The 21,554-nt window shown below is 55.5% G+C and overlaps 2 protein-coding genes across 2 annotated transcripts in view; both read left to right on the forward strand.

The window, feature by feature from the left end:
* The window catches only part of LOC106733060 (uncharacterized), a 48,474-nt gene that overhangs the window by 13,345 nt on the left and 13,575 nt on the right, over positions 1–21,554 (forward strand). The window lies entirely within an intron of this gene.
* On the forward strand, positions 109–5,661 carry LOC142818232 (uncharacterized). The gene is made up of 4 exons (XM_075907479.1): positions 109–208; positions 892–1,029; positions 1,781–2,187; positions 3,460–5,661. Exons 1-4 carry the CDS (start codon positions 109–111, stop codon positions 4,291–4,293), a joined length of 1,479 nt encoding a protein of 492 aa, XP_075763594.1. The 3' UTR covers positions 4,294–5,661.

A 21,554-nucleotide genomic window follows, 5' to 3' on the forward strand; every position in this document is an offset into this window, starting at 1 on the left:
GGGTCCCTCCCAGCCTCACATTTTGTGTTTTGCTTTTCTCTATTGCACAAAGATGGAAGAACGCAGACGTTCTTCTCCAAGCAATGTCTCAGCGGCTACAACAGTCACATGAAAGTCCCCTTCTCTTTCACCGTGGGGAACGGCCAGTACGTGAGGATCAACGTCCTACAATGCAACACAGATTTGTGCAACTCGGCCGCACCTCAAGGTACGTTGTGGGTCTGTTTGTATTGTCCCTATTTCGGGGCATGGCCACACGAACAATTAGAGGGTGTGACTAGCTCTCAGTGTGCCCCTACTTATGTACATGGGTTGGCTGGAGGAGCGCTTTGGAAAGGCATTAGCTTAGAGAACTGTAATAAATGGCTCCCATGTGTCAACTGGGTGCACATTGACAGCTAAGCCATCGGACTGGCATAGGGCGGATTGACACCCCATCTCCCTTGCTACAGTCGGATTGTTCGTGTGGACAAGCCCCGGCACAATTCTATTTGTTCCTGTTTCTCCCCGTTATTGCCCCAAACTCCATTTCCTCAAATGTCACTTCTATCACCACTGAGACAGTGTAGCTGTCAGGTCTCCAAGGTGGGGGGAGTAGAACAGCCAGGGCCCATTTTCAGTGAGATCGGTGGGGCTGCATGCGAAGGAGGGAGCCGCCGCCGGGACAGGTTCAAATCTAAACTTCCTGGCCCCTATCGGCTCCCCCTTCACACTCGCTGGGATCCAGAACTGAGCCAGTGCGGCCGTCGCCGACTGTTGTGTCCCAGACAGACGGAGAAATGCCCCCGGCTGCAGGGAGGGGTCTGCACATGCTCGGCGAGGCAGGGCCCAGCCCCCAGCTGGGATGAGGTTTCACCCACCCGGTAACCGTCTCTCTGTCTTTGTTCTCAGTGACCCCGGACACCACCCCGAACGGGCTGCAGTGCCCAACCTGTTTTGCTCTGGGCTCCACTGCCTGCAACAGTGTAATCACCCCCTGCACAGGGCAGGAGACCTATTGCCTGGATTACACTGGAGATCTGAACCAAGGTAAATTTTGCCAGCTGGTCGCAGGGCGGGGGGTGCCTGGGAATGTCCCGCCCGAAGAGATCCCTGAGAGCTGGTGGGACCCGGAGTCTGTGCAGAGCCCTGGGCGGGTGGGGCTGCCAGAGGGGTTTTAGACAGAGGAAAGGTGAGAGGAATTGGGACGTTCCCCTCCCACCCCAGCTCCCCCCCGCAGGGATGCTGCCCTACTCCTGGGTTTGTGACAGTGAAGTACTTGCCACGGGAAGAGTTGTGATGTCAGGGACGCAGAGCTGGGGAGAGGGCCCCGGAGCGCTGGCTCCTCCCGCTTCAAACTGCTGTAACCACTAAACCCCACTGCCTTTGTGTTCATTGTGGAGCTAAGCTGCTCTGAGGCAGCTCCTGTTCAGTGTGGCCCAAGGCTCCTGGCGCTCTGGGATGTTTATAAAATAACTGAACCGAGCAGGGGGCTGCCGGGGACGGGGAGCCGGCGAGTTCCCCGGTGGCGCCGCGCCGGGGAAGGCCGCCCCGACCACAGCTCCGTTTCCAACCCCAGCTCCAGATTCCTGTGTGGGGCTGCAAAAAGGGTCGCGGGGGAGGCAAAAGAGCGCCAGGCGCCTGCCCTGCCATGGCCTGGTGCAGTTGGAGCAGGGAGACCCCCAGGCAGATGGGAAGTGGAGGCAGAAGGGGAACCGCCGGCCGGTAGGGACAGAGAGGAGGGGTCAGAGAAGGACCTGGAGCTACTCGCCCCTAAGAACAGGCTGAATTTTTCCAACAGGTTCATCTTCCTCACCGTTTGCTGCAAAGGGCTGCGCGTCGGCATCTGCGCAGGAGATTAAACCTGGAACCACCCTGGCGGCAACAGGCTACACCCTCACATTCCTGGCGGGGTCGTCTGCTCCTGGAGAGAGAATAACCCTCAGCAGCCCGATTCCAATTGGCAACCGCCAAGGAGGCACGCCCAGCGCCACTGCTGCTTCCACCGCCCCCGGCACCCGTCCTGCTATCACCACCCCCGGCACCCGTCCTGCTACCACCACCCCAGGCACCCGTCCTGCTATCACCACCCCCGGCACCCGTCCTGCTATCACCACCCCCGGCACCCGTCCTGCTTCCACCGCCCCCGGCACCCGTCCTGCTACCACCACCGCCGTCCCTATTACCACCACCATCACCACCACCCCTGTTCCTATTGATACCACCACCACCCCTACCCCTCTTGATACCACCACTACCCCTGTTCCTCTTGATACCACCACCACCCCTACCCCTCTTGATACCACCACTACCCCTACCCCTCTTGATACCACCACCACCCCTACGCCTCTTGATACCACCACTACCCCTACCCCTCTTGATACCACCACCACCCCTACCCCTCTTGATACCACCACTACCCCTACGCCTCTTGATACCACCACCACCCCTGTTCCTCTTGATACCACCACTACCCCTATCCCTCTTGATACCACCACTACCCCTGCCCCTCTTGATACCACCACTACCCCTACCCCTCTTGATACCACCACCACCCCTACGCCTCTTGATACCACCACTACCCCTGCCCCTCTTGATACCACCACTACCCCTACCCCTCTTGATACCACCACCACCCCTACCCCTCTTGATACCACCACTACCCCTACCCCTCTTGATACCACCACCACCCCTACGCCTCTTGATACCACCACTACCCCTACGCCTCTTGATACCACCACTACCCCTACGCCTCTTGATACCACCACTACCCCTGTTCCTCTTGATACCACCACTACCCCTATCCCTCTTGATACCACCACTACCCCTGCCCCTCTTGATACCACCACCACCCCTGTTCCTATTGATACCACCACCACCCCTACCCCTCTTGATACCACCACCACCCCTGTTCCTCCTGATACCACCACTACCCCTACCCCTCTTGATACCACCACCACCCCTACCCCTCTTGATACCACCACCACCCCTGTTCCTCCTGATACCACCACTACCCCTACCCCTCTTGATACCACCACCACCCCTACCCCTCTTGATACCACCACTACCCCTGTTCCTCTTGATACCACCACTACCCCTATCCCTCTTGATACCACCACTACCCCTATCCCTCTTGATACCACCACTACCCCTGCCCCTCTTGATACCACCACCACCCCTGTTCCTATTGATACCACCACCACCCCTACCCCTCTTGATACCACCACTACCCCTGTTCCTCTTGATACCACCACTACCCCTACCCCTCTTGATACCACCACCACCCCTACCCCTCTTGATACCACCACTACCCCTGTTCCTCTTGATACCACCACCACCCCTACCCCTCTTGATACCACCAGCACCCCTGCCCCTCTTGATACCACCACTACCACCGTCCCTCTTGATACCACCACCACCGCTGTCCCTGTTGATACCACCACCACTGCCGTCCCTGTTGATACCACCACTACCACTGTCCCTGTTGATACCACCACCCCTGTTCCTCTTGATACCACCTCTACCCCTGCCCCTCTTGATACCACCACTACCACCATCCCTGGTGATAGCACCACCACCGCTGTCCCACTTGATACCACCACCACCGCCGTCCCTGTTGATACCACCACTACCACCGTCCCTCTTGATACCACCACTACCTCTGTTCCTGTTGATACCACCACTACCTCTGTTCCTGTTGATACCACCACTACCCCTGTTCCTGTTGATACCACTACTACCACCATCCCTGGTGATACCACCACCACCGCCGTCCCTGGTGATACCACCACTGCCACCGTCTCTGTTATTACCACCACCATCGCTGCTAACACTACCACCCCTGTCCCTGCTGATACCACCACCCTCAGAACAACCACCATCACCACCAACCCCTGCATCCCTGATATAACCACCCCCACTATACCTGACCCCTGCCTTCCTGATACAACTACTAGCACCACCATCTCTGTTGATACCACCACCACCCCTTTCTCTGCTGGTACCAGCACCCATGGCATCCCCAAAGATACCAACAGCACCTCTGTCCCTACAGCTAGCACCACCCCCAGAACAACCACCATCACCACCAAGCCCTGCATACGTCATATAACCACCCCCACTACACCTGACCCTTGCTTTCCAGATACAACCACGACCACCAGCCCTGGAGCAAACACCATTCCCATGTGTTCTACAACCACCCCTGATACAAATGACCACATCTGTGGAGCTAGCCCGGCTCTGGGGAAATTCTCGTTTGCCCTCTCCCTGCCTCTCCTTACTGCGATCCTGCTGGTGAAACTGATCTCTTGATGCCCTGCTGCATGGGCCACACAGCACTTGATGCCTGCAAATGAAGATCTGAATGTAAGCTGCCCCCTCTCCGAGGCCTCTCCATGGTGTGGTGGCAATGCAAAGGGGATGCTGTATCGCCAGCACATGGGTGTGCGTATGTCCCAGTACCTCACTGCTGGCTGCAGTCTCTCTGGAGCTTTGGCAAATTCACTGAATAAACCAGGATTGGAAATAGAAGGCCCCAGTGTGTTCTGTTCCAGTTGCACATTCCCCACCTTGTCTGCATGAGAGCGGAGCACGACCAGACGCATTAGCCACAGAAGAGCTTGTTTGTCTTTGTGGGCGTTTCCCCCTAGATCCCTGTATCCCCCGCTGGGCATGTGGGACCCCACCCGCGGTGCCCACCCACCCTTCCCAGCCTGCACTTCCCCGAAGCATCAATGTTACCTCCTGGGCGTCTCTGCCGAGCTCTCAGCAGGACGGTGGCATAAACTTTAGTGGCTTGGTCTGGGCTAGAGCTGTGTGACTGAGCACAGGGGGCATCACCTGGGGAGGCCTGACATGTGCCCCCCCCCCAGCCACAGACCTCCCCAGAGCTTGAGTGGCACCACTGTGGGCCCAGCCCCTTTCGGCTGCTCTGAGGATGCCCCCAGAGGACTAACATCCTCCCACAGCTGGGGCAAGAGACGGCTGCAGGGCCAGGGGGAGGCAGCTGCTGGGAAGGGTAAGGGACCTCTCGGGGCAGCAGCATGGCGGGGCCGTCACAGGCGATAGGGCAGGGAGAGTCGCAAGGCAGGCGCCAATTTCCAGCCTGGTCTCTGGGAACGAGACTGGGCTCCTCCTAGAGCATGTTTTCTACACGCCGCTCTCCAGCGACAGGCCCAGGCTGGAGCCACTGCTCCCTGGTGCTGGCTGCGCGTCAGCGCTGCCCTAGCCTGGAGAAAAAGAAACGTCCTTGGGCAACAGCCAGAGACCAGGGACCCGCTGTGCCATGTGCTGCCCAGAGCTGCTCCAGACTGGGACACCAGGTGTACCAGGTGCTGCACAAACATGTAGATACAGTCCTGCCCTAGATAGATAGATAGATAGATAGATAGATAGATAGATAGATAGATAGATAGATAGATAGAGGGGGTGTCTGGGGATAGATAGATAGAGGGGGTGTCTGGGGATAGCGAGCACAGGGCTGGGCTGGCAGAGCACTCATTGATAAGGCTGCTGGGCACCGAGTGCTCCTGCAGACATGTCTCCACAGCAACATCCTGATGGCACAAACTCTGCCCAAGGAGAAGGGGCCCCCCAGCTCTCCGGACAGAGATCAGGACACGGGAGGTAGGGGAGATGTGTTAATAGAACTGACATGCGCAATGCTGGGTGAGAACTGGAGGCAGCAGGGGTATGTCAGGGTATGTCTAAACTAACCCTCTAGTTCGAACTAGGGTGGTAATGTAGGCAACCGAAGTTGCAAATGAAGCCCGGGATTTAAATATCCCGGGCTTCATTTGCATTTTGCCAGGCGCCACCATTTTTAAATCCCCGTTAGTGCGGACTCCGTGCCCGCGGCTACACGCGGCACAGAGTAGGTAGTTCGGATTAGGCTTTCTAATTCGAACTACCGTTACTCCTCGTGGAATGAGGTGTACAGATATCTGGAATAGGAAGCCTATTCTGAACTACCTAGTTCATGCCGTGTGTAGCCGCGGGCACGGAGTCCGAACTAGCGGACATTTAAAAATGGCGGCGCCCGGCAAGATGCAAATGAAGTCCGGGAAATTCAAATCCCGGGCTTCATTTGCAACTCCGGTTGCCTACATTAACCACCCCAGTTCGAGCTAGGGGGCTAGTGTAGACATACCCTAAGATGCTGCAAGACTGTCTGTTGTTTTTTAAGTTTTTCCAGTTACATACTAACTCAGCTCCCCCTCTGAAGTTTTTTTCCACAATCACAGTCTGAGTTCCCAGTTGCACTGACCCTACCCTAGAGGCCCTCGGTGCTGCTGGGGTGATGCCCAGAGCCTGCTGTACTGCACAGGGGTGATGTCTGATAGCCTGGGGCGCTGTGAGATGCAACTAGCCACATAAGAATACACTTGGCTGATGGCTGTGTGGGTGTGGGTGTGGGTGTGTGTGTGTGTGTGGGTGGGTGCACGCGCACAAGGTGAATTCAGTGCCCCAGTGCGTTTGCAGTGTTCACCCTGGATTCCATCCTCACAAACTGTATTTCCCCCAGCGGCCCTGCCTCGTTCAAGGCGACTTTCCCTTTGTGTTGGGAGAGCCCCTCAAGTCGCATTTTCCACCTACCGCTCCAGCCCCGCGCTGCTCCGAACGATTAACAACCCTTCCTGGGCCTCTCTGGTGTTCTCGCCACGGCACCTGAGGGGGACACAAACATTAAGGACTCGTTTTCGCACAAGGCCTGTGACCTGGGAAACTGAGGCACAGTGGGCTGGCTCTGCACAGGGAGTCCTGACAAGCAAACTGTGACAGTGTCACTAGGCAGCCCCCATCCCTCACCCCGAGACAGCCGATGGCTCTGAGGCCGTGTCGCTGTCACAGGCGAAATGAACTGATACAGCAGGGAACTTCCCTGGCCCTGCTCGGCCCCAGGGGACTGGAAGGGCGATGGGATCTGACCCCTCGCTCTCACGCTCTTCCCCTGGAGCTCTGCTGCCCCCAAAGGCTTGGCCCCCATCTCCCCCTCCTCTGCCCCACCCAGCCCCCGACCCCCCCAGCCCTGCCCAGCCCCCCCTCCTCTGCCCTGCCCAGCCCCCAGCCCCGCCCAGCCCCTCGCCCCTCCTCCTCTGTCCCCCCCCCCCCAGCCCCTGCTCTCCCCTTAGCTCGGCCCTGCCCAGGCTCACAGGCACTTGGGGCAACTGCTCCCTCTGGAAGGTGTCTCTGTGCTGGGAGGGGAGAGGAGCCAGGGCCCCCCCTCATTGGCCTGCTGCCCTGCCAATCAGCCTGCCTGGAGCACTGAGCTCACCCCATTGGCCCTGGGACCTGTCAGTCTCACCCTCCTCCCACCTCTTTGTCCCTTCCCCTTTTCTGTGGTACCCTGAGAGGGCTGAGCCCCCCCCTGCAGTGTCACAATGAGGGGCCCAGGGACCAGCCCCCTCGTGTCTGTCTGCAAACTGCCCCCCCACGGGCGTCCCCCCACGGCCAGCGCCAGGCTGCGGGGTCACTGGTCCAGATCCCTGTTGGGCCTGGTGGGCAGAGACAAGCCACCGCGCAGCCCCCCACCCTCGCGGCTACCCCATAGCCCCTGGGGGCAGAGAACAGCCCCAGCGTCCTGCTGCCCGAGGGGGCTGGAGGGGCTCGGCTCTGACTGAACGGGAGCTGCCTGCCTGGGGCTTGGGGACGGCCAGGCCCGGAACCGCCCCGCACTGCAGCAAGTGAGCGTTACCGGGGCGAGTCGCTGCCAGTGCCCCGGCCTCCCTCGGGCATGTCACCTCGACAGTATCCCCAGCCCCCAATGTTCAAAAATCATGAAACAGGCTCCTCAAAGAGCACAGGATTGGCATTAAAATAATGACAACGCAGACAAACAATAGCTGTGGTGTGGCTTCCATTTGCCTTCTGCTCTTGGAGCCTGTGGGTGTGTTTGCCCTGCACCGTAGGTGGAAATAAGACACGCAATCTGAGCTACGCAAATTGCGTATCTTATTCCAATGTTATTTCGAAATAGCTTATTTTGAAATTTGGCGCTGTCTGCGCAGCCCTTATTGCGAAATAAATGGCAGTTCTGAAACTTCCCTACTCCTTGTGGAATGAGGTTTACCGGGATCGCGAGCCTGTCATATTTCAAAATAACTGGCATGCTCAAAAGACACGGAATAGCTATTTCAGGATAGGGTTGCAGTGTAGACATAGCCTTAGAGAGTCCTGGGGTCACATTTTGAAGTTTTCTCCATTGTCACTTTATTTTTCATTATGTATCACTATCTGAAAAGAAAGAAAGAAAGAAAGAAAGAAAGAAAGAAAGAAAGGGATACCGAGACGGGAGGGTGACATCAGTGCTAATTAAATCAAGGTGATTGTGGCTGTCAACTTGATGAGAAGGTGAGAGTAGCTGAACAGGAAATGACCTATTGCAATAAGAGAACTGCTCCATGTGTTTATTTACACCTTGGTTCAGGGTGTCAAATTCCTACTCAACAGTTTCTCCCTGCCGTCTGGTTTTGAACCTTTTGGCTACGTCTAGACTACATCCCTTTTTTGGAAAAGGGATGTCAATTAGACGTATCGCAATTGCTAATGAAGCGGGGATTTAAATCTCCCCTGCTTCATTAGCATAAAAATGGCTGCTGCTTTTTTTTGGCACGGAGCTTTGTCGGAGAAAAGTGCCAGTCTAGACGCTGATCTTTTGAAAAATACAGCCTTTTCCAAAAGATCCCTTATCCCTCTTGAAATAAGGGATAAGGGATCTTTCGGAAAAGGCCACCCCCGGGTGCTAAATGAGGCCCTTGCACCTGTTGGGGAAATCTCGCTCCCCTGGGGTACAGAGTCCCCAGAAAGGTCCGAGGCTGGAGGTCAAAGCAGTGAGGCAGGAGAGAAATCTAGAAGGAAAACTTTATTATGCATGCAGGCAGGCTGACAGCTACCAGAGTGAGAGCAGCAGCAGCCCTGAGAGACAGGTTCAGGGATCCTTTATGCAGTATGTTCAGACAGTTTAGTTGTTGATTGTTTTCTTTAACATATCAAAGTCTCGGCAGAAGTACTCTGAGCCGTTTCTGTTCACACCAGAAGTGCTAGAAGTAAGTTTACAGAACAAAGCCATATGAGAACCTGAGTGAGGAGCCTACAAGGCAAACTGTGACAAAGAAAAGGGTTTACATGACAAATTGTGACAGACTAGGAGTCTTCATGAAGTTGAGACAGGAGGCATTGGAAGGGTCTTGATTAGAGTTAATTTGATTTCTCTCTGTTACAGGGAGAGAGGCCTGGAAAACTTTTAACCCTGACAGCAGTTTTCTTTTAGAGAGTTTCGATTTCCTGCACAGTCCCCCCTTAGACACAATTGGAGTTATTTGATTTTTCTCCCACACACCTGAGTCTCATTAGTTTTATCTCCATCCTGGCCTATCTGCTGGTAACCACAACAACAGAGATGCTGTGGGGGTGGGGGATGGAGTGCTAGGGGGTGCTACCACTCCCCCATGTTTGAGCCTTCGAATTTCATACTTACCGCGCATGCCCCAGACCCAGCTCTTCCTTGCAACAGCTTGTGCTGCTCCCAGCTTCGCCCTTAGGCTGGGGAGTGAGTTCAGGAGCAGTGGGAGGCAGGTGATTAAGATATCAAAAGGCCCGTCATTGACATAATTGAGGGTTCGTTAAATGATCATGCAAACGCTGGCAGGCACTGCAATTAAAAGATAGGAAACTCAGGGTAGGAATCCCTAGTGGTGAGCTCCAGGGTCTGCCCTGCTGTTCAACTTATTCATAAATGATCTTGGAAAAGGGGCAAATAGTGAGGGGGCAAAATTTGCAGCTGGTACAAAATGACTCCAGATAGTTAAGCCCAAAGCTGACTGCAGAGAGTTCCAGACGGGCCTCACCCACCTGGGTGTCTGGGCGACACACGGGCAAGTGGAATTCAGGGCTGGGAAATGCAAAGCAACGCGCATGGGGAAATATAATCCCACCTGTACCCACAAGAACGATGGGGACAGAATCAGCTGTTACCCCTCAGGTACGAGATCTCGGAATCCTAGTGGCTAGGTCTCTGAAAATGTCCGAAATGACTGGGGTAAGGAACAGCTTCCCTCTGAGGAGAGAATCGTGAGACTGGGATGTTTCAGCTTGGAAAAGAAACGACTAAACGGAGGGGGATAGGTTAGAGATCTAGAGACTCATGAACGGTGCGGGAAAATAGAACAAGGGAACGTGATTTACTCCGTCACTAACATTGACACAAGAAGGCCACACAATGAAGTTCATAGACAGCCGACAGAAAACAAACACAGGAAATTATTTCTTCAGTGTCAACCTGTGGAACTCTTTGCCGGGGGACGGTGGAAGGGCCCAAACTATAAAAGGTTCCAAAATATAAAAACAAAGTTCACGGAGGACAGGTCCATCAATGACTACTAGGCAGCATGGCCAGGGAGGATGGCCCTAGTCTCTGTCTGAAGCTGGGAATGGGCGAGAGGGGAGGGATCGCTTGATGATTCCCTGTTCGGTTCCCTCTGGGGCACTTACAATCTGTTTTGCCCCCTCCCCCATGCCCTCACTCTACACCCCCCCCCATCAGGGCATGCACTGGTGGCTTCCGTGTCCCCCCCCAGGGAAATGGTGCCCCTGTGTCCTTTCCAGGGCCCTGGTGCTGTTTGCAGGAGCTGCCGGCCGTGCTCTGTCTTGCTTCGCTATCCTGCCCCTCATCTCCGGGCGTCAAATGGGGTTTGCGAAGCACCGAGCCTGCCGGGCTCGTTCGAACATCCCCCTGGGTCAGGGTCCGCCCCCTCTGGACTACTTCATCTGGCCCTGGGCCAGCGTGTGCCTCTGCCCCACGGGGTAACCGCCGGCTCCGCCTCCCAAGGGGCTGTGATGTGAGGCGCATGAGAACCCCCGGAGAACGGGAGCCTCCCTCTACCACTGCCCCCCCAACCCTGGCGGGAATTAGTCTCTTCTTTCCGCCTGTGCCCCTCAGCTCTCCCTCTTTCCAGAACGCAGCCTGGGTGCGGAATGTGTCTTAGTCTTTCTTCTGAGGCTCTGACTCGGGGCTGGGGGGGTTCGTCCACAGCTCCCGCCCCTGCCGCAGGATTCCTGCCTTACGGGTTTCAGGGGGCAGCCTGGTGAGTCTGTCAGCACAACGAGAGGTTGTTGGGCAGTTAAAGATTTATCTGGGCGCCCCCCCCCCCCCCGTTGGCTGGACCCACTCGGCTGGGGGGGCAAAGAAGACACTGGAGCTGGGTTAGACGAGCGTGTGCCAGCACCGACGAGCATGTTCCCGTGGGACCCGTGTGAACGAGGCCGAGTCACTCGGTGGATGTGGCACGATTCCAGTCGCTGGTGAGGCGGTGTGAACACGTGACGGGGGAAATGACTTTTTTAGCCCCGCCCAGTCTCACTTCAGACCAGTCTGACAGGCTCCTCTAAGTGCTTCTGGATCCTTAATTGAACCGTCATTCCTGTCTAATCTTCATCAGTTTGCTGCCTTATGTAAACCAAGCTGAGTCTGGCCGGGGACAGAGGCTGGGACGGGCACCTCTCTGCAGCGCTCGCATTCCCCACTAATCCCGGCAGCACCCAGCCCCGCCTGGGACCCACTTCCTGTATGAAACTCCCGTGAGACATTGCCAGCCCTGAGCATGTCGGCCGCACCCTCCGGTGCTCAGGTGCCTGCCCAAGGGTCAGTAATGCCCCCGCCATGGGCCCTGGCCAGCCCGGCCGCTCTCTGCACCAGCAGCAAAGGAGCCAGGTCAGACCTCAGGAGCGGTAACATTCCAGCCCCAGGTAAGACACCTCCGCCATCCCCACCTGGCACTTCCCAGCCTTCACAGTCAGCCCGGCCTCCGGCAGCTGCCCAGCACCTGGCTGGCCTGGGACACCTGGTCCTCCCAGATCTGACTAAACACACAAATATCGATAAAATCCAGGGCCAAACCCTCCATCCCCCGCAGCCGCTGGTCCGGCAGGCACTGGAAGGTGGCTGGCGCCCTCTTGAGGCTGAGAGGCAGGACCAGGAACTCCTAGAGCCCCAAAGGGGTGAGAAAAGCCGATTTCAGCCAGGAGCCCGCTCCGGTCCCAGGGAACAGAGCCACCGGGGCATCATCTCCCTGCCCCTCCCTGTGCCCATGTATGGCCAGCACCAAATTGTCCTTGTCCCATCCTCCTGCACCCTCTGGCAGGGGTTGCAGGACCAGCTCCAGGTCGGTCTCCTCTTGGCTCTGCTGCATACTCCAGAATGTTTTCCTGTGCGCCTGGGTCGGCCCAAACTCACACACAGGGTTTGTTTATAGAGTTCATAACCCCCCTCCTCAATCCTCTCCATTTAGCTGAGCCAAGCAGACCCTCGGCTCCTCCACCCAGGCGTCCATCCATATCGACCTGCTCTACGAGGGTGTGGACTTCTACACAGCCATCACGCGGGCCCGCTTTGAGGGGCTCAATGCTGACCTCCCCCTCGGAAGGCTGGAGAAGGCCCGGCACGACACCACGCCGGACAAGGCCCAGGTGCACGACGTGGCGCTGGTCGGCGGTTCCACCCACATCCCCAAGATCCAGAATCTGCTGCAGGATTTCTTCAGGGGGTGGGAGCGGAATGAGAGCAGCAACCTGGACGAGGCCGTGGCCTCTGGCGCCGGTGGGTGGGGAGGGGCCACGGCTGCACATCTCGCTCTTGGGCTCATAAAAGGAGTGAAGATGGTGAGCGTTGTCTGTGTAACCCTAGAGCTTTGTGAGGGCTCTGCTGAGACGGCTGAGGGTCCAATAAGGGCAAATTGCTCAGAGACAGGGCTAACTACAGCCCAAGAGTGGGGGGCCCTCTCGACAAGGCACCGGTCTAGCTAGGCCCTCTGCCTTCCTAGAGCTGGGGAGAGAACAGCCCCTCCCTGCTGTAACCACTAGACACCTCCACTCGCCTCCCAGTAGCCCTGGTTCTTGTCTCCACCTGACCATGCTGCCCCGAGGGGCTTTGGCTGGCTCTTTCCTGCCCCAGAGAGGCCAGGCTGGTGCCTGTGGGAATCCAGCCTCCTGGGAGGAGTTGGCATCAGAGCAGCATCACCCTCGCCACTACGGGCAGCCCTGTATATGCCCCCAACCTCTCAGGCCTGTCCTGAGCCTGCTGCCTGAGCCTCAGGCCTGCATCTTCCTTTGCCTTGATTTCTCCACCTACCCGCCCTGAACCTCTCACCTCCTTTCTTGAGCACCGCCACACCAACGCTCTGCCCTAAGCCAGCCATCCCTTGTCCCTATTCACACCCAAATTCCCACTCTCATTTTCCTTCGTTTTTGAAAACTACAACTAATTGAAGTAAAGAATGCAAGTTTTTCATTTATTTTCTCCCCAAAATACTTCAGCTAAAGACCTGAGCAAAGCCACGTACATCTGCTAGTATTCGTTATAAAACATGCTTATGAATATGAGTAGTATATACCTCACTAGCTTCCATCACCATGCAATTTTGACAGATGTACGTCTCGCCCCTTCTGCTTCTGCCTGAGTTTGGCTCGGTTGGCCATTTTGACAATATTATATGGTGTTTTGTGAATGTCTGGGGCCGGGGGCTGTGGTGTGCTTGTGCTTGAAGACATTTGATTGCGTTTTAAGAATAAAAAATTGAAAAGGAGAATGACATTAAAGAGGTTATGAAAGCAAAGTGTCTATGGCGAAGGCAAGTTTGAAAAAGAAAGAAACTGGATTAGGGTTAGAGAAGTGTGCAGTCTTAAAAAAAAGAATAAAAAATTGCAACGGCTAATTAAATAAAAGGAAAAGTGGGAGAGGGAAGTGGAAAATAAGTAAAAGAAGAAAATAGAAAAAACATTTTTAGAGATGATAACTTACAAGATTAGCAGAGTGAAAACTAAAAAAGAGGACAGATGGATTAAAAAAACGAATTAAAATAAAATACAGTTAAAAGCACATTAAAATAAAAGAGGATAATAGTAAAGTCGTGGAGGTGATAGAAGGACATGGTAGATACAGAAAGCAGCAAAAATAAAAAAGAATTAAAAGGAAATTAAAATAAAAGAGGAAAATAGAAACGAAAGATTGTAGAGTGAAAAAAGTATAAAGAAAAGATTAAAAGCACATGAAATCATAGAATCATAGAACACTAGGACTGGAAGGGACCTCGAGAGGTCATCGAGTCCAGCCCCCTGCCCTCATGGCAGGACCAAATACTGTCTAGACCATCCCTGATAGACATTTATCTAACTTGCTCTCAAATATCTCCAGAGATGGAGATTCCACAGCCTTCCTAGGCATCTTATTCCAGTGCATAACCTCATAAGAGGGGAAAATAGAAAAGAAGGCTTTAAAGTGAAAGATATTTTAAAAGCACATTAAGTAAAAAGGGGAAATAGAAAAGTAGGGAAAAAAGCACATGGCAGCTACAGAAAACCGTGAGAAAAAGTATAAAAAAGAGACTGGAAAAGTGGCTTTTTGAGGTGGCAGCAAGAGATAACAAGAAGGGAGAGTGATAAGCTGAATAAAATGAAATAAAAGAAATAGAATAAAAAGGAAGGCTTTTAGGCTTCGCCTACACTAGGACCTTAGTCCAAAATAACATCCTCCCCCCCAGGTCAAATTTCTAAGCGGTGCATCCACACTACCAAGCACGTTATTCTGGAATAAGAGGCGATGGAATTCTTCCTTTACCTTAATAGGCACATTCCTTAGAAAACATTAATATATTTTTCACTTGTATTTGTTAAAAAGTGGGGCAATGCAAACTTCTCTCAGATCCGCCAAAAGGGGGTTATTAGCTTCCCCCTCTGACTTGTATTGCAAATAAGATTTAACCCGCTGCAAAGATTAAGAAATCCCAAAGCAGAAAGAGCTAACCCGTAGAGTGTACCCTTTCTTTGCGCATGTCTGACAGCGAGCCTTGGCATTTCAAATTATGATCTCTAATTCATAGGCTGCAGCGTCATAGTACCCTCATTAACCACAGAGGAAGAAAACTTTTATAAACAACCCCTGATTAAAGGCTTTGTGGTTTTAACCCTGGGAAGTTATTGAGGCCTTTTTTTTTCCGAATTACAAAATGGATTAAAGTGTTCAGTGGAGGACAGGGGGAAAGGTTAAAAAGTGGGAAAACATAAACTTGTTGGCACATTTTCCTTTTTAGAAAACCTTTAAAAGGAAGCCTACAAGCTTGGTATTATAATCTCTAAATGACAGACAGCGGCTCTGTCCTACCACACTAAACAGGTTTGTAAATGGCTGTGCCTTCAGGGCCTGTGCTTTTCATTCTGAGGGCATAAGTGCTAAATGGGGTTGGGGAAAGGGGCCATTTTTTCATCTGTTTTAGCTCTTTCCTGGGAGCTGCCCTGGGGGAGGGAAGGGGGCGCTGGGTCAGGAGCTGTCTCAGCTCGGGAGCTGGGGATCCAGGCACTGAAAGCGGGGAGCACCACACCTGCACTCTGCCCCCAGGATTGGGAGTCCCCGTAGCAACTGTAGCAAGGTCTTGTCATGCGTTTCTCGCATGTTCGGTTCTCTCCCTCCCTCCCCTTCCCCTCTCCTATTTATTTTGAGTTTTCATATCCCCTACTCAACTCTCCGGCCACCTGAAGAAGTGGGCTGTGCCCACGAAAGCTCATGATCCCATCGACAGGTTTCGTTAGTCTATAAAGTGCTCCCAGACCATGTGGTGGTGTTTTGTGTAACAGACTCACTCGGCTACCCCCTAAAACTCTGGGTTCACAGATTCAGCGTAGCTTAGGAGCCAGGGCAGGGTGAGGGCTGTTCCTCTCTGGGGAAAGGGTCCCAGGCCCTTCTCCCCCTTTCCTGCCCTAAACCCCTTCTCTCCTCCTAGCCCAGAGGAGACTGACCCATCCCCCAGGGCCTACTGCCCAGCCTGGACTCAGCCCCACCTCTCCTTTGTGTCCCTCCCCAGCAGGAGTTGTGAGCTCCCAAGTCTGGCCTTCAGGTGTCTGGGCCCAACACACGTCTGCCCTGAGTCCTCAGGAATCCCACAAACCACAATACAGCAAAGATCGAACAGGGTTAGAAAAGCAGGTAGCCCCCCCCACTACGTCACAGCCAGGGGACAGCCCCAAGGGGATCCCCGTGGCCCATCCCGGCCCAGGGGCGCGGACGAGCGGGGGCGCGCGCGGCTTGTGCCCTGGGTAAGCGGGTGGCAGCGCCGCGGGTAGAAGAGCCCACGCGGCGGCTGGTTCGCTATTCCCTGTCGGCTCCTTGCAGGTGCGGAGCCGGGGGCAGGCGGAGCAGCCAGCGCAGAGCGAGCCGCGCCAGCGAGCGGAGAGAGCGGCCCGGCGCGGGGGGGATTTCGGAAGCCAGAGACTGGAGCGCAAAGGGCCGGGCAAAGCTTCGCGGGCGCAAGTCTCAGCGCCGCGGGAGGAAGCCTGGGCAGCCGCGGAGGGGGAGCCCGGACACTGGAGCCCCTTGGAGACCCCCAAGAGCGGGACGCGCCGAGACCTGAACTGGCCGCCCGGGACAGCAGGAGCCGGCGCGCCCCGCTCCGCGCTGGGAGCAGGTCTCCCCAACTCACGGTGCATCCGCAGAGCCGGCCAAATAGCTCGTCGCCCTGGGACCGGACCTGCCCACGCGCCGCCCGAGGCTCGGGAGATGACGGGCTGTGCTGGGTACAGAAGGGCCCGGGCGAGCCCTGGACATTCGCAATCCCAGGCCGGGTAGGGATGCTGATGCACTCAGAGGCTGGATGCTGCAGCCGAGGGTCGTAGGCGCGAGTGGAGCTGCTGCCTCGGGAGGCAACTTCCCCAGCCTGAGGCTCTGCTCCGACTCCACCCCTGCTTCCCCCCGGCTCCGCCCCTTCCCCCTCCCTCCTCTCTGCTCCCCCCTTCAGCCGAATCCCTGAACCCAAAGGTAGCAAACGACATTGGGAACCCCTCCCCCTACAGCTTCTTGGCAAAGAAAACGGAGCGTGTTGCACCACACGCCGGATTGGGACGACAGGGCGTGCGGGAGGCACTGCATTAAAAGCTCTGCACTTGGGAATAAAAAGCGCCAGGCGCAGGTTTCTCCACATCCCCTGCAGCTTGTCAGAGATTTATTTGCAAAATCTTTGTAGTCGGGCAGGTCAGCCGTGCTGCTGGATGCAACATTCCCCATTATGGAACAGGTGTTGCAGCCCTTCTCCGCTTTCCACTGTCTTCCTCGGTATGTCTAGGGCTCTCCACCCTTTTTAACCACACGTTCGCTTTTTCGGTGTAAGTGCAATGTAAGCTCTACCTCAAAGCCAAACACCCCGGCCCACGTCCTTCCCACCCCTTCTCGTAGCCACTGCCCCTGCTCCACCCCTTCTCCTTGGCCTCATCCTGCTCACTCCGTCCCCTTCCTCCCCAAACCTCATTCACTTTCACCAGGCTGGGGTAGAGGTGCCGGCTCTAGTCTTGGGCCAAGGGGTCAGCAAGTGGGAGGGGCTCCGGGCTTAGTCCAGGACAGGGGATTAGTGTCCAAGAAAGGGTTCAGGGTGCCAGCTCTAGGAAGGAGTTTGGGGCAGGGGACTCGTGTTTGGGGCAGGAAGGGGTTCAGGGCTGGGACAGGGGTTCAGGAAGCAGGCTCTGGCTGGTCACCGTTTAACTGAGATGGTTTCCGGGTGGTGGAGCCATGGGGTTAAGGCAGCTCGCTCCTGCCCTGGCCCTGCCCTGTTCCTGAAAGCAGCTGGCACGAACAGCGATGGCTCCATGGTGTCATGTGCTGCCCCCATCTACAGGCCCTGAGCCCGCAGCTCCTACTGGCCACAGTTCCCCGTTACTGATCGCTGCAGGGAGCTGCAGGAGCGGTGCTGCAGGCAGGGACAGCGTGTGGAGACCCCCTGCTCTGCCTCTCTCAGGGGCCACAGGGACGGGCCAGCCCCTTCCAGGAGCAGCAGTGACCACGGGGTAATTACTCCTGCACGAGAAGGTTCGGAGTTTAGAACTCACTACGCAAAGAATTACATTTAAGCGTAAGAGAGAAATGAACATGGTGAAATGCCCAGAGCGGTCAAGCCCCCAAACCACCCCACTCTGCAAGCAGGGACAGAAGTAACAACCATGCACGTCTGTGTTGGGGCGGGAGAGGAGAGGGAAGGACAGTGGGTGTTTGTGAGAGTGACAGAGATTTGCACTGCCAAGCTCCCTCCATCCCCTTCTCTGTGGGGAGACAGGGTACAGGAGTGGGGGCAGGAGAGACACCCTGACATCGGCGCCCCCCTTCTTCTCTCTCCCACACCGTGCACAGCAAGCAGGAGGGGGTAGCTCCAAGGCAGAGGACAGGAGAAGCATGACAGTAGGGCTATGGCCAGACTGCATCCCTCTGTCGACAGAGGGATACAAATCAAGCACATCGAAATGGCTAGTGAAGCCAGGATTTAAATATCCCGTGCCTCATTAGCATAAACATGGCTGCCGCTTTTTTCAAAACGGAGTTTTTTGGAAAAAAACGGCAGTCTAGACGTGGATCTGTCAAAAATAACGCCTTTTTCGACAGATCCTGTATTCCTCAAAAAATAAGAATTATGGGGTCTGTCGAAAAAGGCTTTATTTTCGACAGATCCGCATCTAGACTGCAAGGTTGTTTTTTCAAAAAACTCCATTTCAAAATAAAGCAGCAGCCATGTTTATGCTAATGAGGCATGGGATATTTAAATCCCCGCTTCATTAGCAATTTGGACCTGTCTAATCTACATCTCTCTGTCAACAGAGAGCTTCTTGGCCAAACCAGGCAGGATCACCTATTGGAGGCTCCAAGATACACCCGTAGATCCAGATCGACTGGGTGGTGACCACTGGCCTAACGTGATTTTATATTTTAAGCCTTTCTCAAGTAATCATTCCAGATGACAGATGAAATTCAGTGCCACAAAGATATCAGTTTAAAGTAATCAGGCAGAGCCGGTCAGCGTGTTCCGAACAAACTTCGTTGCTTTTCCAAAAAGAAAACACACATGTTCTTTGTGTGATTTTCATAGCAAGGCTCTCTTCAACAGTAGGAGAAAGGAGAGTAGGGATGCTAGAAAGGCCAGGCAGACTTTGGAGGCAAGTTTTTGTACTACAGGAATTAACAGGAAAATGCGTCTTTTAGATCAGGGTGGTCTTTTGCAGAATTTATGTAAGAAACTGATCCAAGCATTTAAGGCGAACGCTGAGTACTCAGATTGTGCAGCTAAGTATCTATGCCTGGAACTTGTAAAGACGTGATTCAGCAACAAACTAATGAAATATTTCAAGCAAATTTTAAACTTAGGTCCCGTAGATCTAGCAAGGCTCAGTTAATTTTGAAGCCAACTCCGGCCTAGCTCATGCCTGTTACCTGGTTTCCTTCCTGCTTAATGGCTCCGTTGCAGGTTCAGTGTTATGCTGACGGATCTAGCAAGCTGAAGGGTTTTCAACTGGACACAAACATCCATTTTGGGGGAAGAGTCACTTGTCCGCAAGCTGGACCAGCCTGCTGCGGGAGAGCTCAGGATGTTCAGACTGGGGACAGCGGAAGGGAGGGACTGCGTGCTAAGAGCCAGAGGAGGCAATGCCTCTCCCCGCCTCTTACACCCACTGCCCGACGATGGTCAATTTGAGGATTTGGTGTTAACACAGTCTCAAATGTCACCGGAAATCTTCAGGGCGACATCAAGAATCCAGAGGAGAAGGGCTGGGCTGAGCAAGGAGGCTTAAGTGAACCAAATGGCAGATCTGCTAGATAAGTGAGTCAGAGGGAAAGGCCGGGCCGGCCTGGAAGGGTCTTGCGAGCGGGTTGGTGAGCTCCTTACTGAGGTTAATGGTGACGTGAAACCGTGTTTGTGGGACAAATGGGGAGGAGCAGAAGCTCCTGCTGCCTGTGCTGATCAGTTTGAACAATCCCACCCCCGGCTGGGGTAAATCACAGGCAGGGGGTGTCAGCTGGGTGGGAGGGAAAGGCCCCGCGGTACCCTGGGATGCAGGGTGGGGGGAGGCCGGGCCTTGTCCTCCCCCAATTCACTCCCCTGTTACCAGCCCCGAGGCCCCTGCACAGCCAGAGGAGCCCAGACGGGCTGTCACCGGGTCTCACTGAGCACGGGGGAGAAAATGCCCAGACCTGAGCGGAACCGGCAGCAGGTAACTCAGGAAATGCTGCTCCCCAGAGGTCGGGGGTCCCCAGGCAGCGGCCGCACCCTGCAATGGGTTTGAGCAAGTCACTGCACTGCCAAGCAGAGAGCATCTGCCTGCTGCCCGAGCGCATGGCCGGGAACTCCAGAGCGAGGGACATGGGGGCCGAGATTTCTGTCGTCGGGGGCACCTGAGTAATGAGAAGAACGTTCTGCCGGGGACACTGCAGAGCTGGGATTGGCTGGAGGCCGTAAGATCCCTGCCCCTTTGGCTGCGGCACAGGTAGGAGGAGCCGGGCTGAGTGCTGCTGTAACACACGACGTTACACCACGTCTTTTGGGAAATGACTTTACAATCCGGCTGAATCTGTCCCCAGGGCTGTCAGCAGCACGGAGGAACTGGGGCTGGACCCCAAGAAGGGGAAGGCGAAGCCGCAGAGGCGGTTGAGGAATCCGAGAGCATCTCTTTAATGCCTCTCCAGGACTGTGACTCAATTTGCCCCAGGGGGTGGGGTGGAGGAAGCCAGCCTCTGTCTGTGAACATCTCTGGGGAGGGAGGGAGGTAGATGTCGAATAATGGGACTGCCAGGCAGGGGCAGTTGAGCAGGGGTAGATCCTGCCCCAGCCTGCACAGAGACGTGTGTCTCAGACGGGGGCCTTCAGGGGGAAGTCGGGGCCCAAGGAGCCGCTGTGGGGAATGAGACCCCAGGGGCTTCGTAGCTGGAAGTTGGCCAAGTTCAAAGGGGAAGGGGACCTGGCTTCCCAGGGCAGGGTCTGTCGCGGCTGGGAGCTGGCTGGGGGCAGGGGGCCAAGAGGGGACAGAGCAGGGGTGTCTCCCCATTGATTGCATGGGGGGCTGGGCCTGCACTCCTAGGCGCCTCTCCCCTTGTCCAGGTTTAAGGGGACTCGTGGGTCTGAGCTCTCTGAGGGAAGCATCCCCACAGCTGACCCTTGGGGGCAGAGATCAGAGGGGACCCGCCGGTCCAGCACACACCCAGGCCGGACACTGTTCCTGCTGCGCATGTCAAAGCTCCCGCTGCCCGCCGGAGACGGGGGATGAAGCTCGTACCGAGGCGGCCCGTGTCTGCGACCAGGCCAATATATCGCCGGGGGAGGGGCTGACAATATCCCAACCGGGGAGCAAGGAGCCCAGAGAATCTGCCGGGGCCTGGGTCAGTCCTTTGTGTGGGTGCAGCCCTGGGGGTTGGGCGGGGTCGCAGTCCACGGCCAATCCATCCCTCCCCACAGCCACGAGACAGACGTGGCCTGGAAACCTTCCCTGGCGGAAAGGGAACCTGTCGCTACCTGCACGCACTGGGCACAAAGGGCCTGGCTGGGGCAATAAACACTGGAAAGCCACGTGGCTGACCCAGAAGTGGGGTACGGCAGCCATCCTGGGAACTGCCGCCCTGCCACAAACTCGCTGGCAACCTTGTGCCTCTTTCCACGACACACACGGGTCCCACTGCAGGAGCTGACCTGACAGGAGACCCCATGACACTGTGGGAGACACATGAGGTTTGGGGAAAGCGTCTGCGCAGGCGATGTGCAGGGTCAATAGCGTCCCGTAAGCGG

Source organism: Pelodiscus sinensis, chromosome 24 (genome assembly GCF_049634645.1).
Source record: "Pelodiscus sinensis isolate JC-2024 chromosome 24, ASM4963464v1, whole genome shotgun sequence".
NCBI classification, from domain to species: Eukaryota; Metazoa; Chordata; order Testudines; family Trionychidae; genus Pelodiscus; species Pelodiscus sinensis.

Coding starts and splice junctions, on each gene's coding strand:
- LOC142818232 (XM_075907479.1), top strand. CDS start 109: ATGAAAGTCCCCTTCTCTTTCACCGTGGGGAACGGCCAGTACGTGAGG. Junction 1,030..1,780: donor CACTGGAGATCTGAACCAAG/GTAAATTTTGCC, acceptor TTTTTCCAACAG/GTTCATCTTCCTCACCGTTT. Junction 2,188..3,459: donor CCACCATCACCACCACCCCT/GTTCCTATTGAT, acceptor ACTACCACTGTC/CCTGTTGATACCACCACCCC.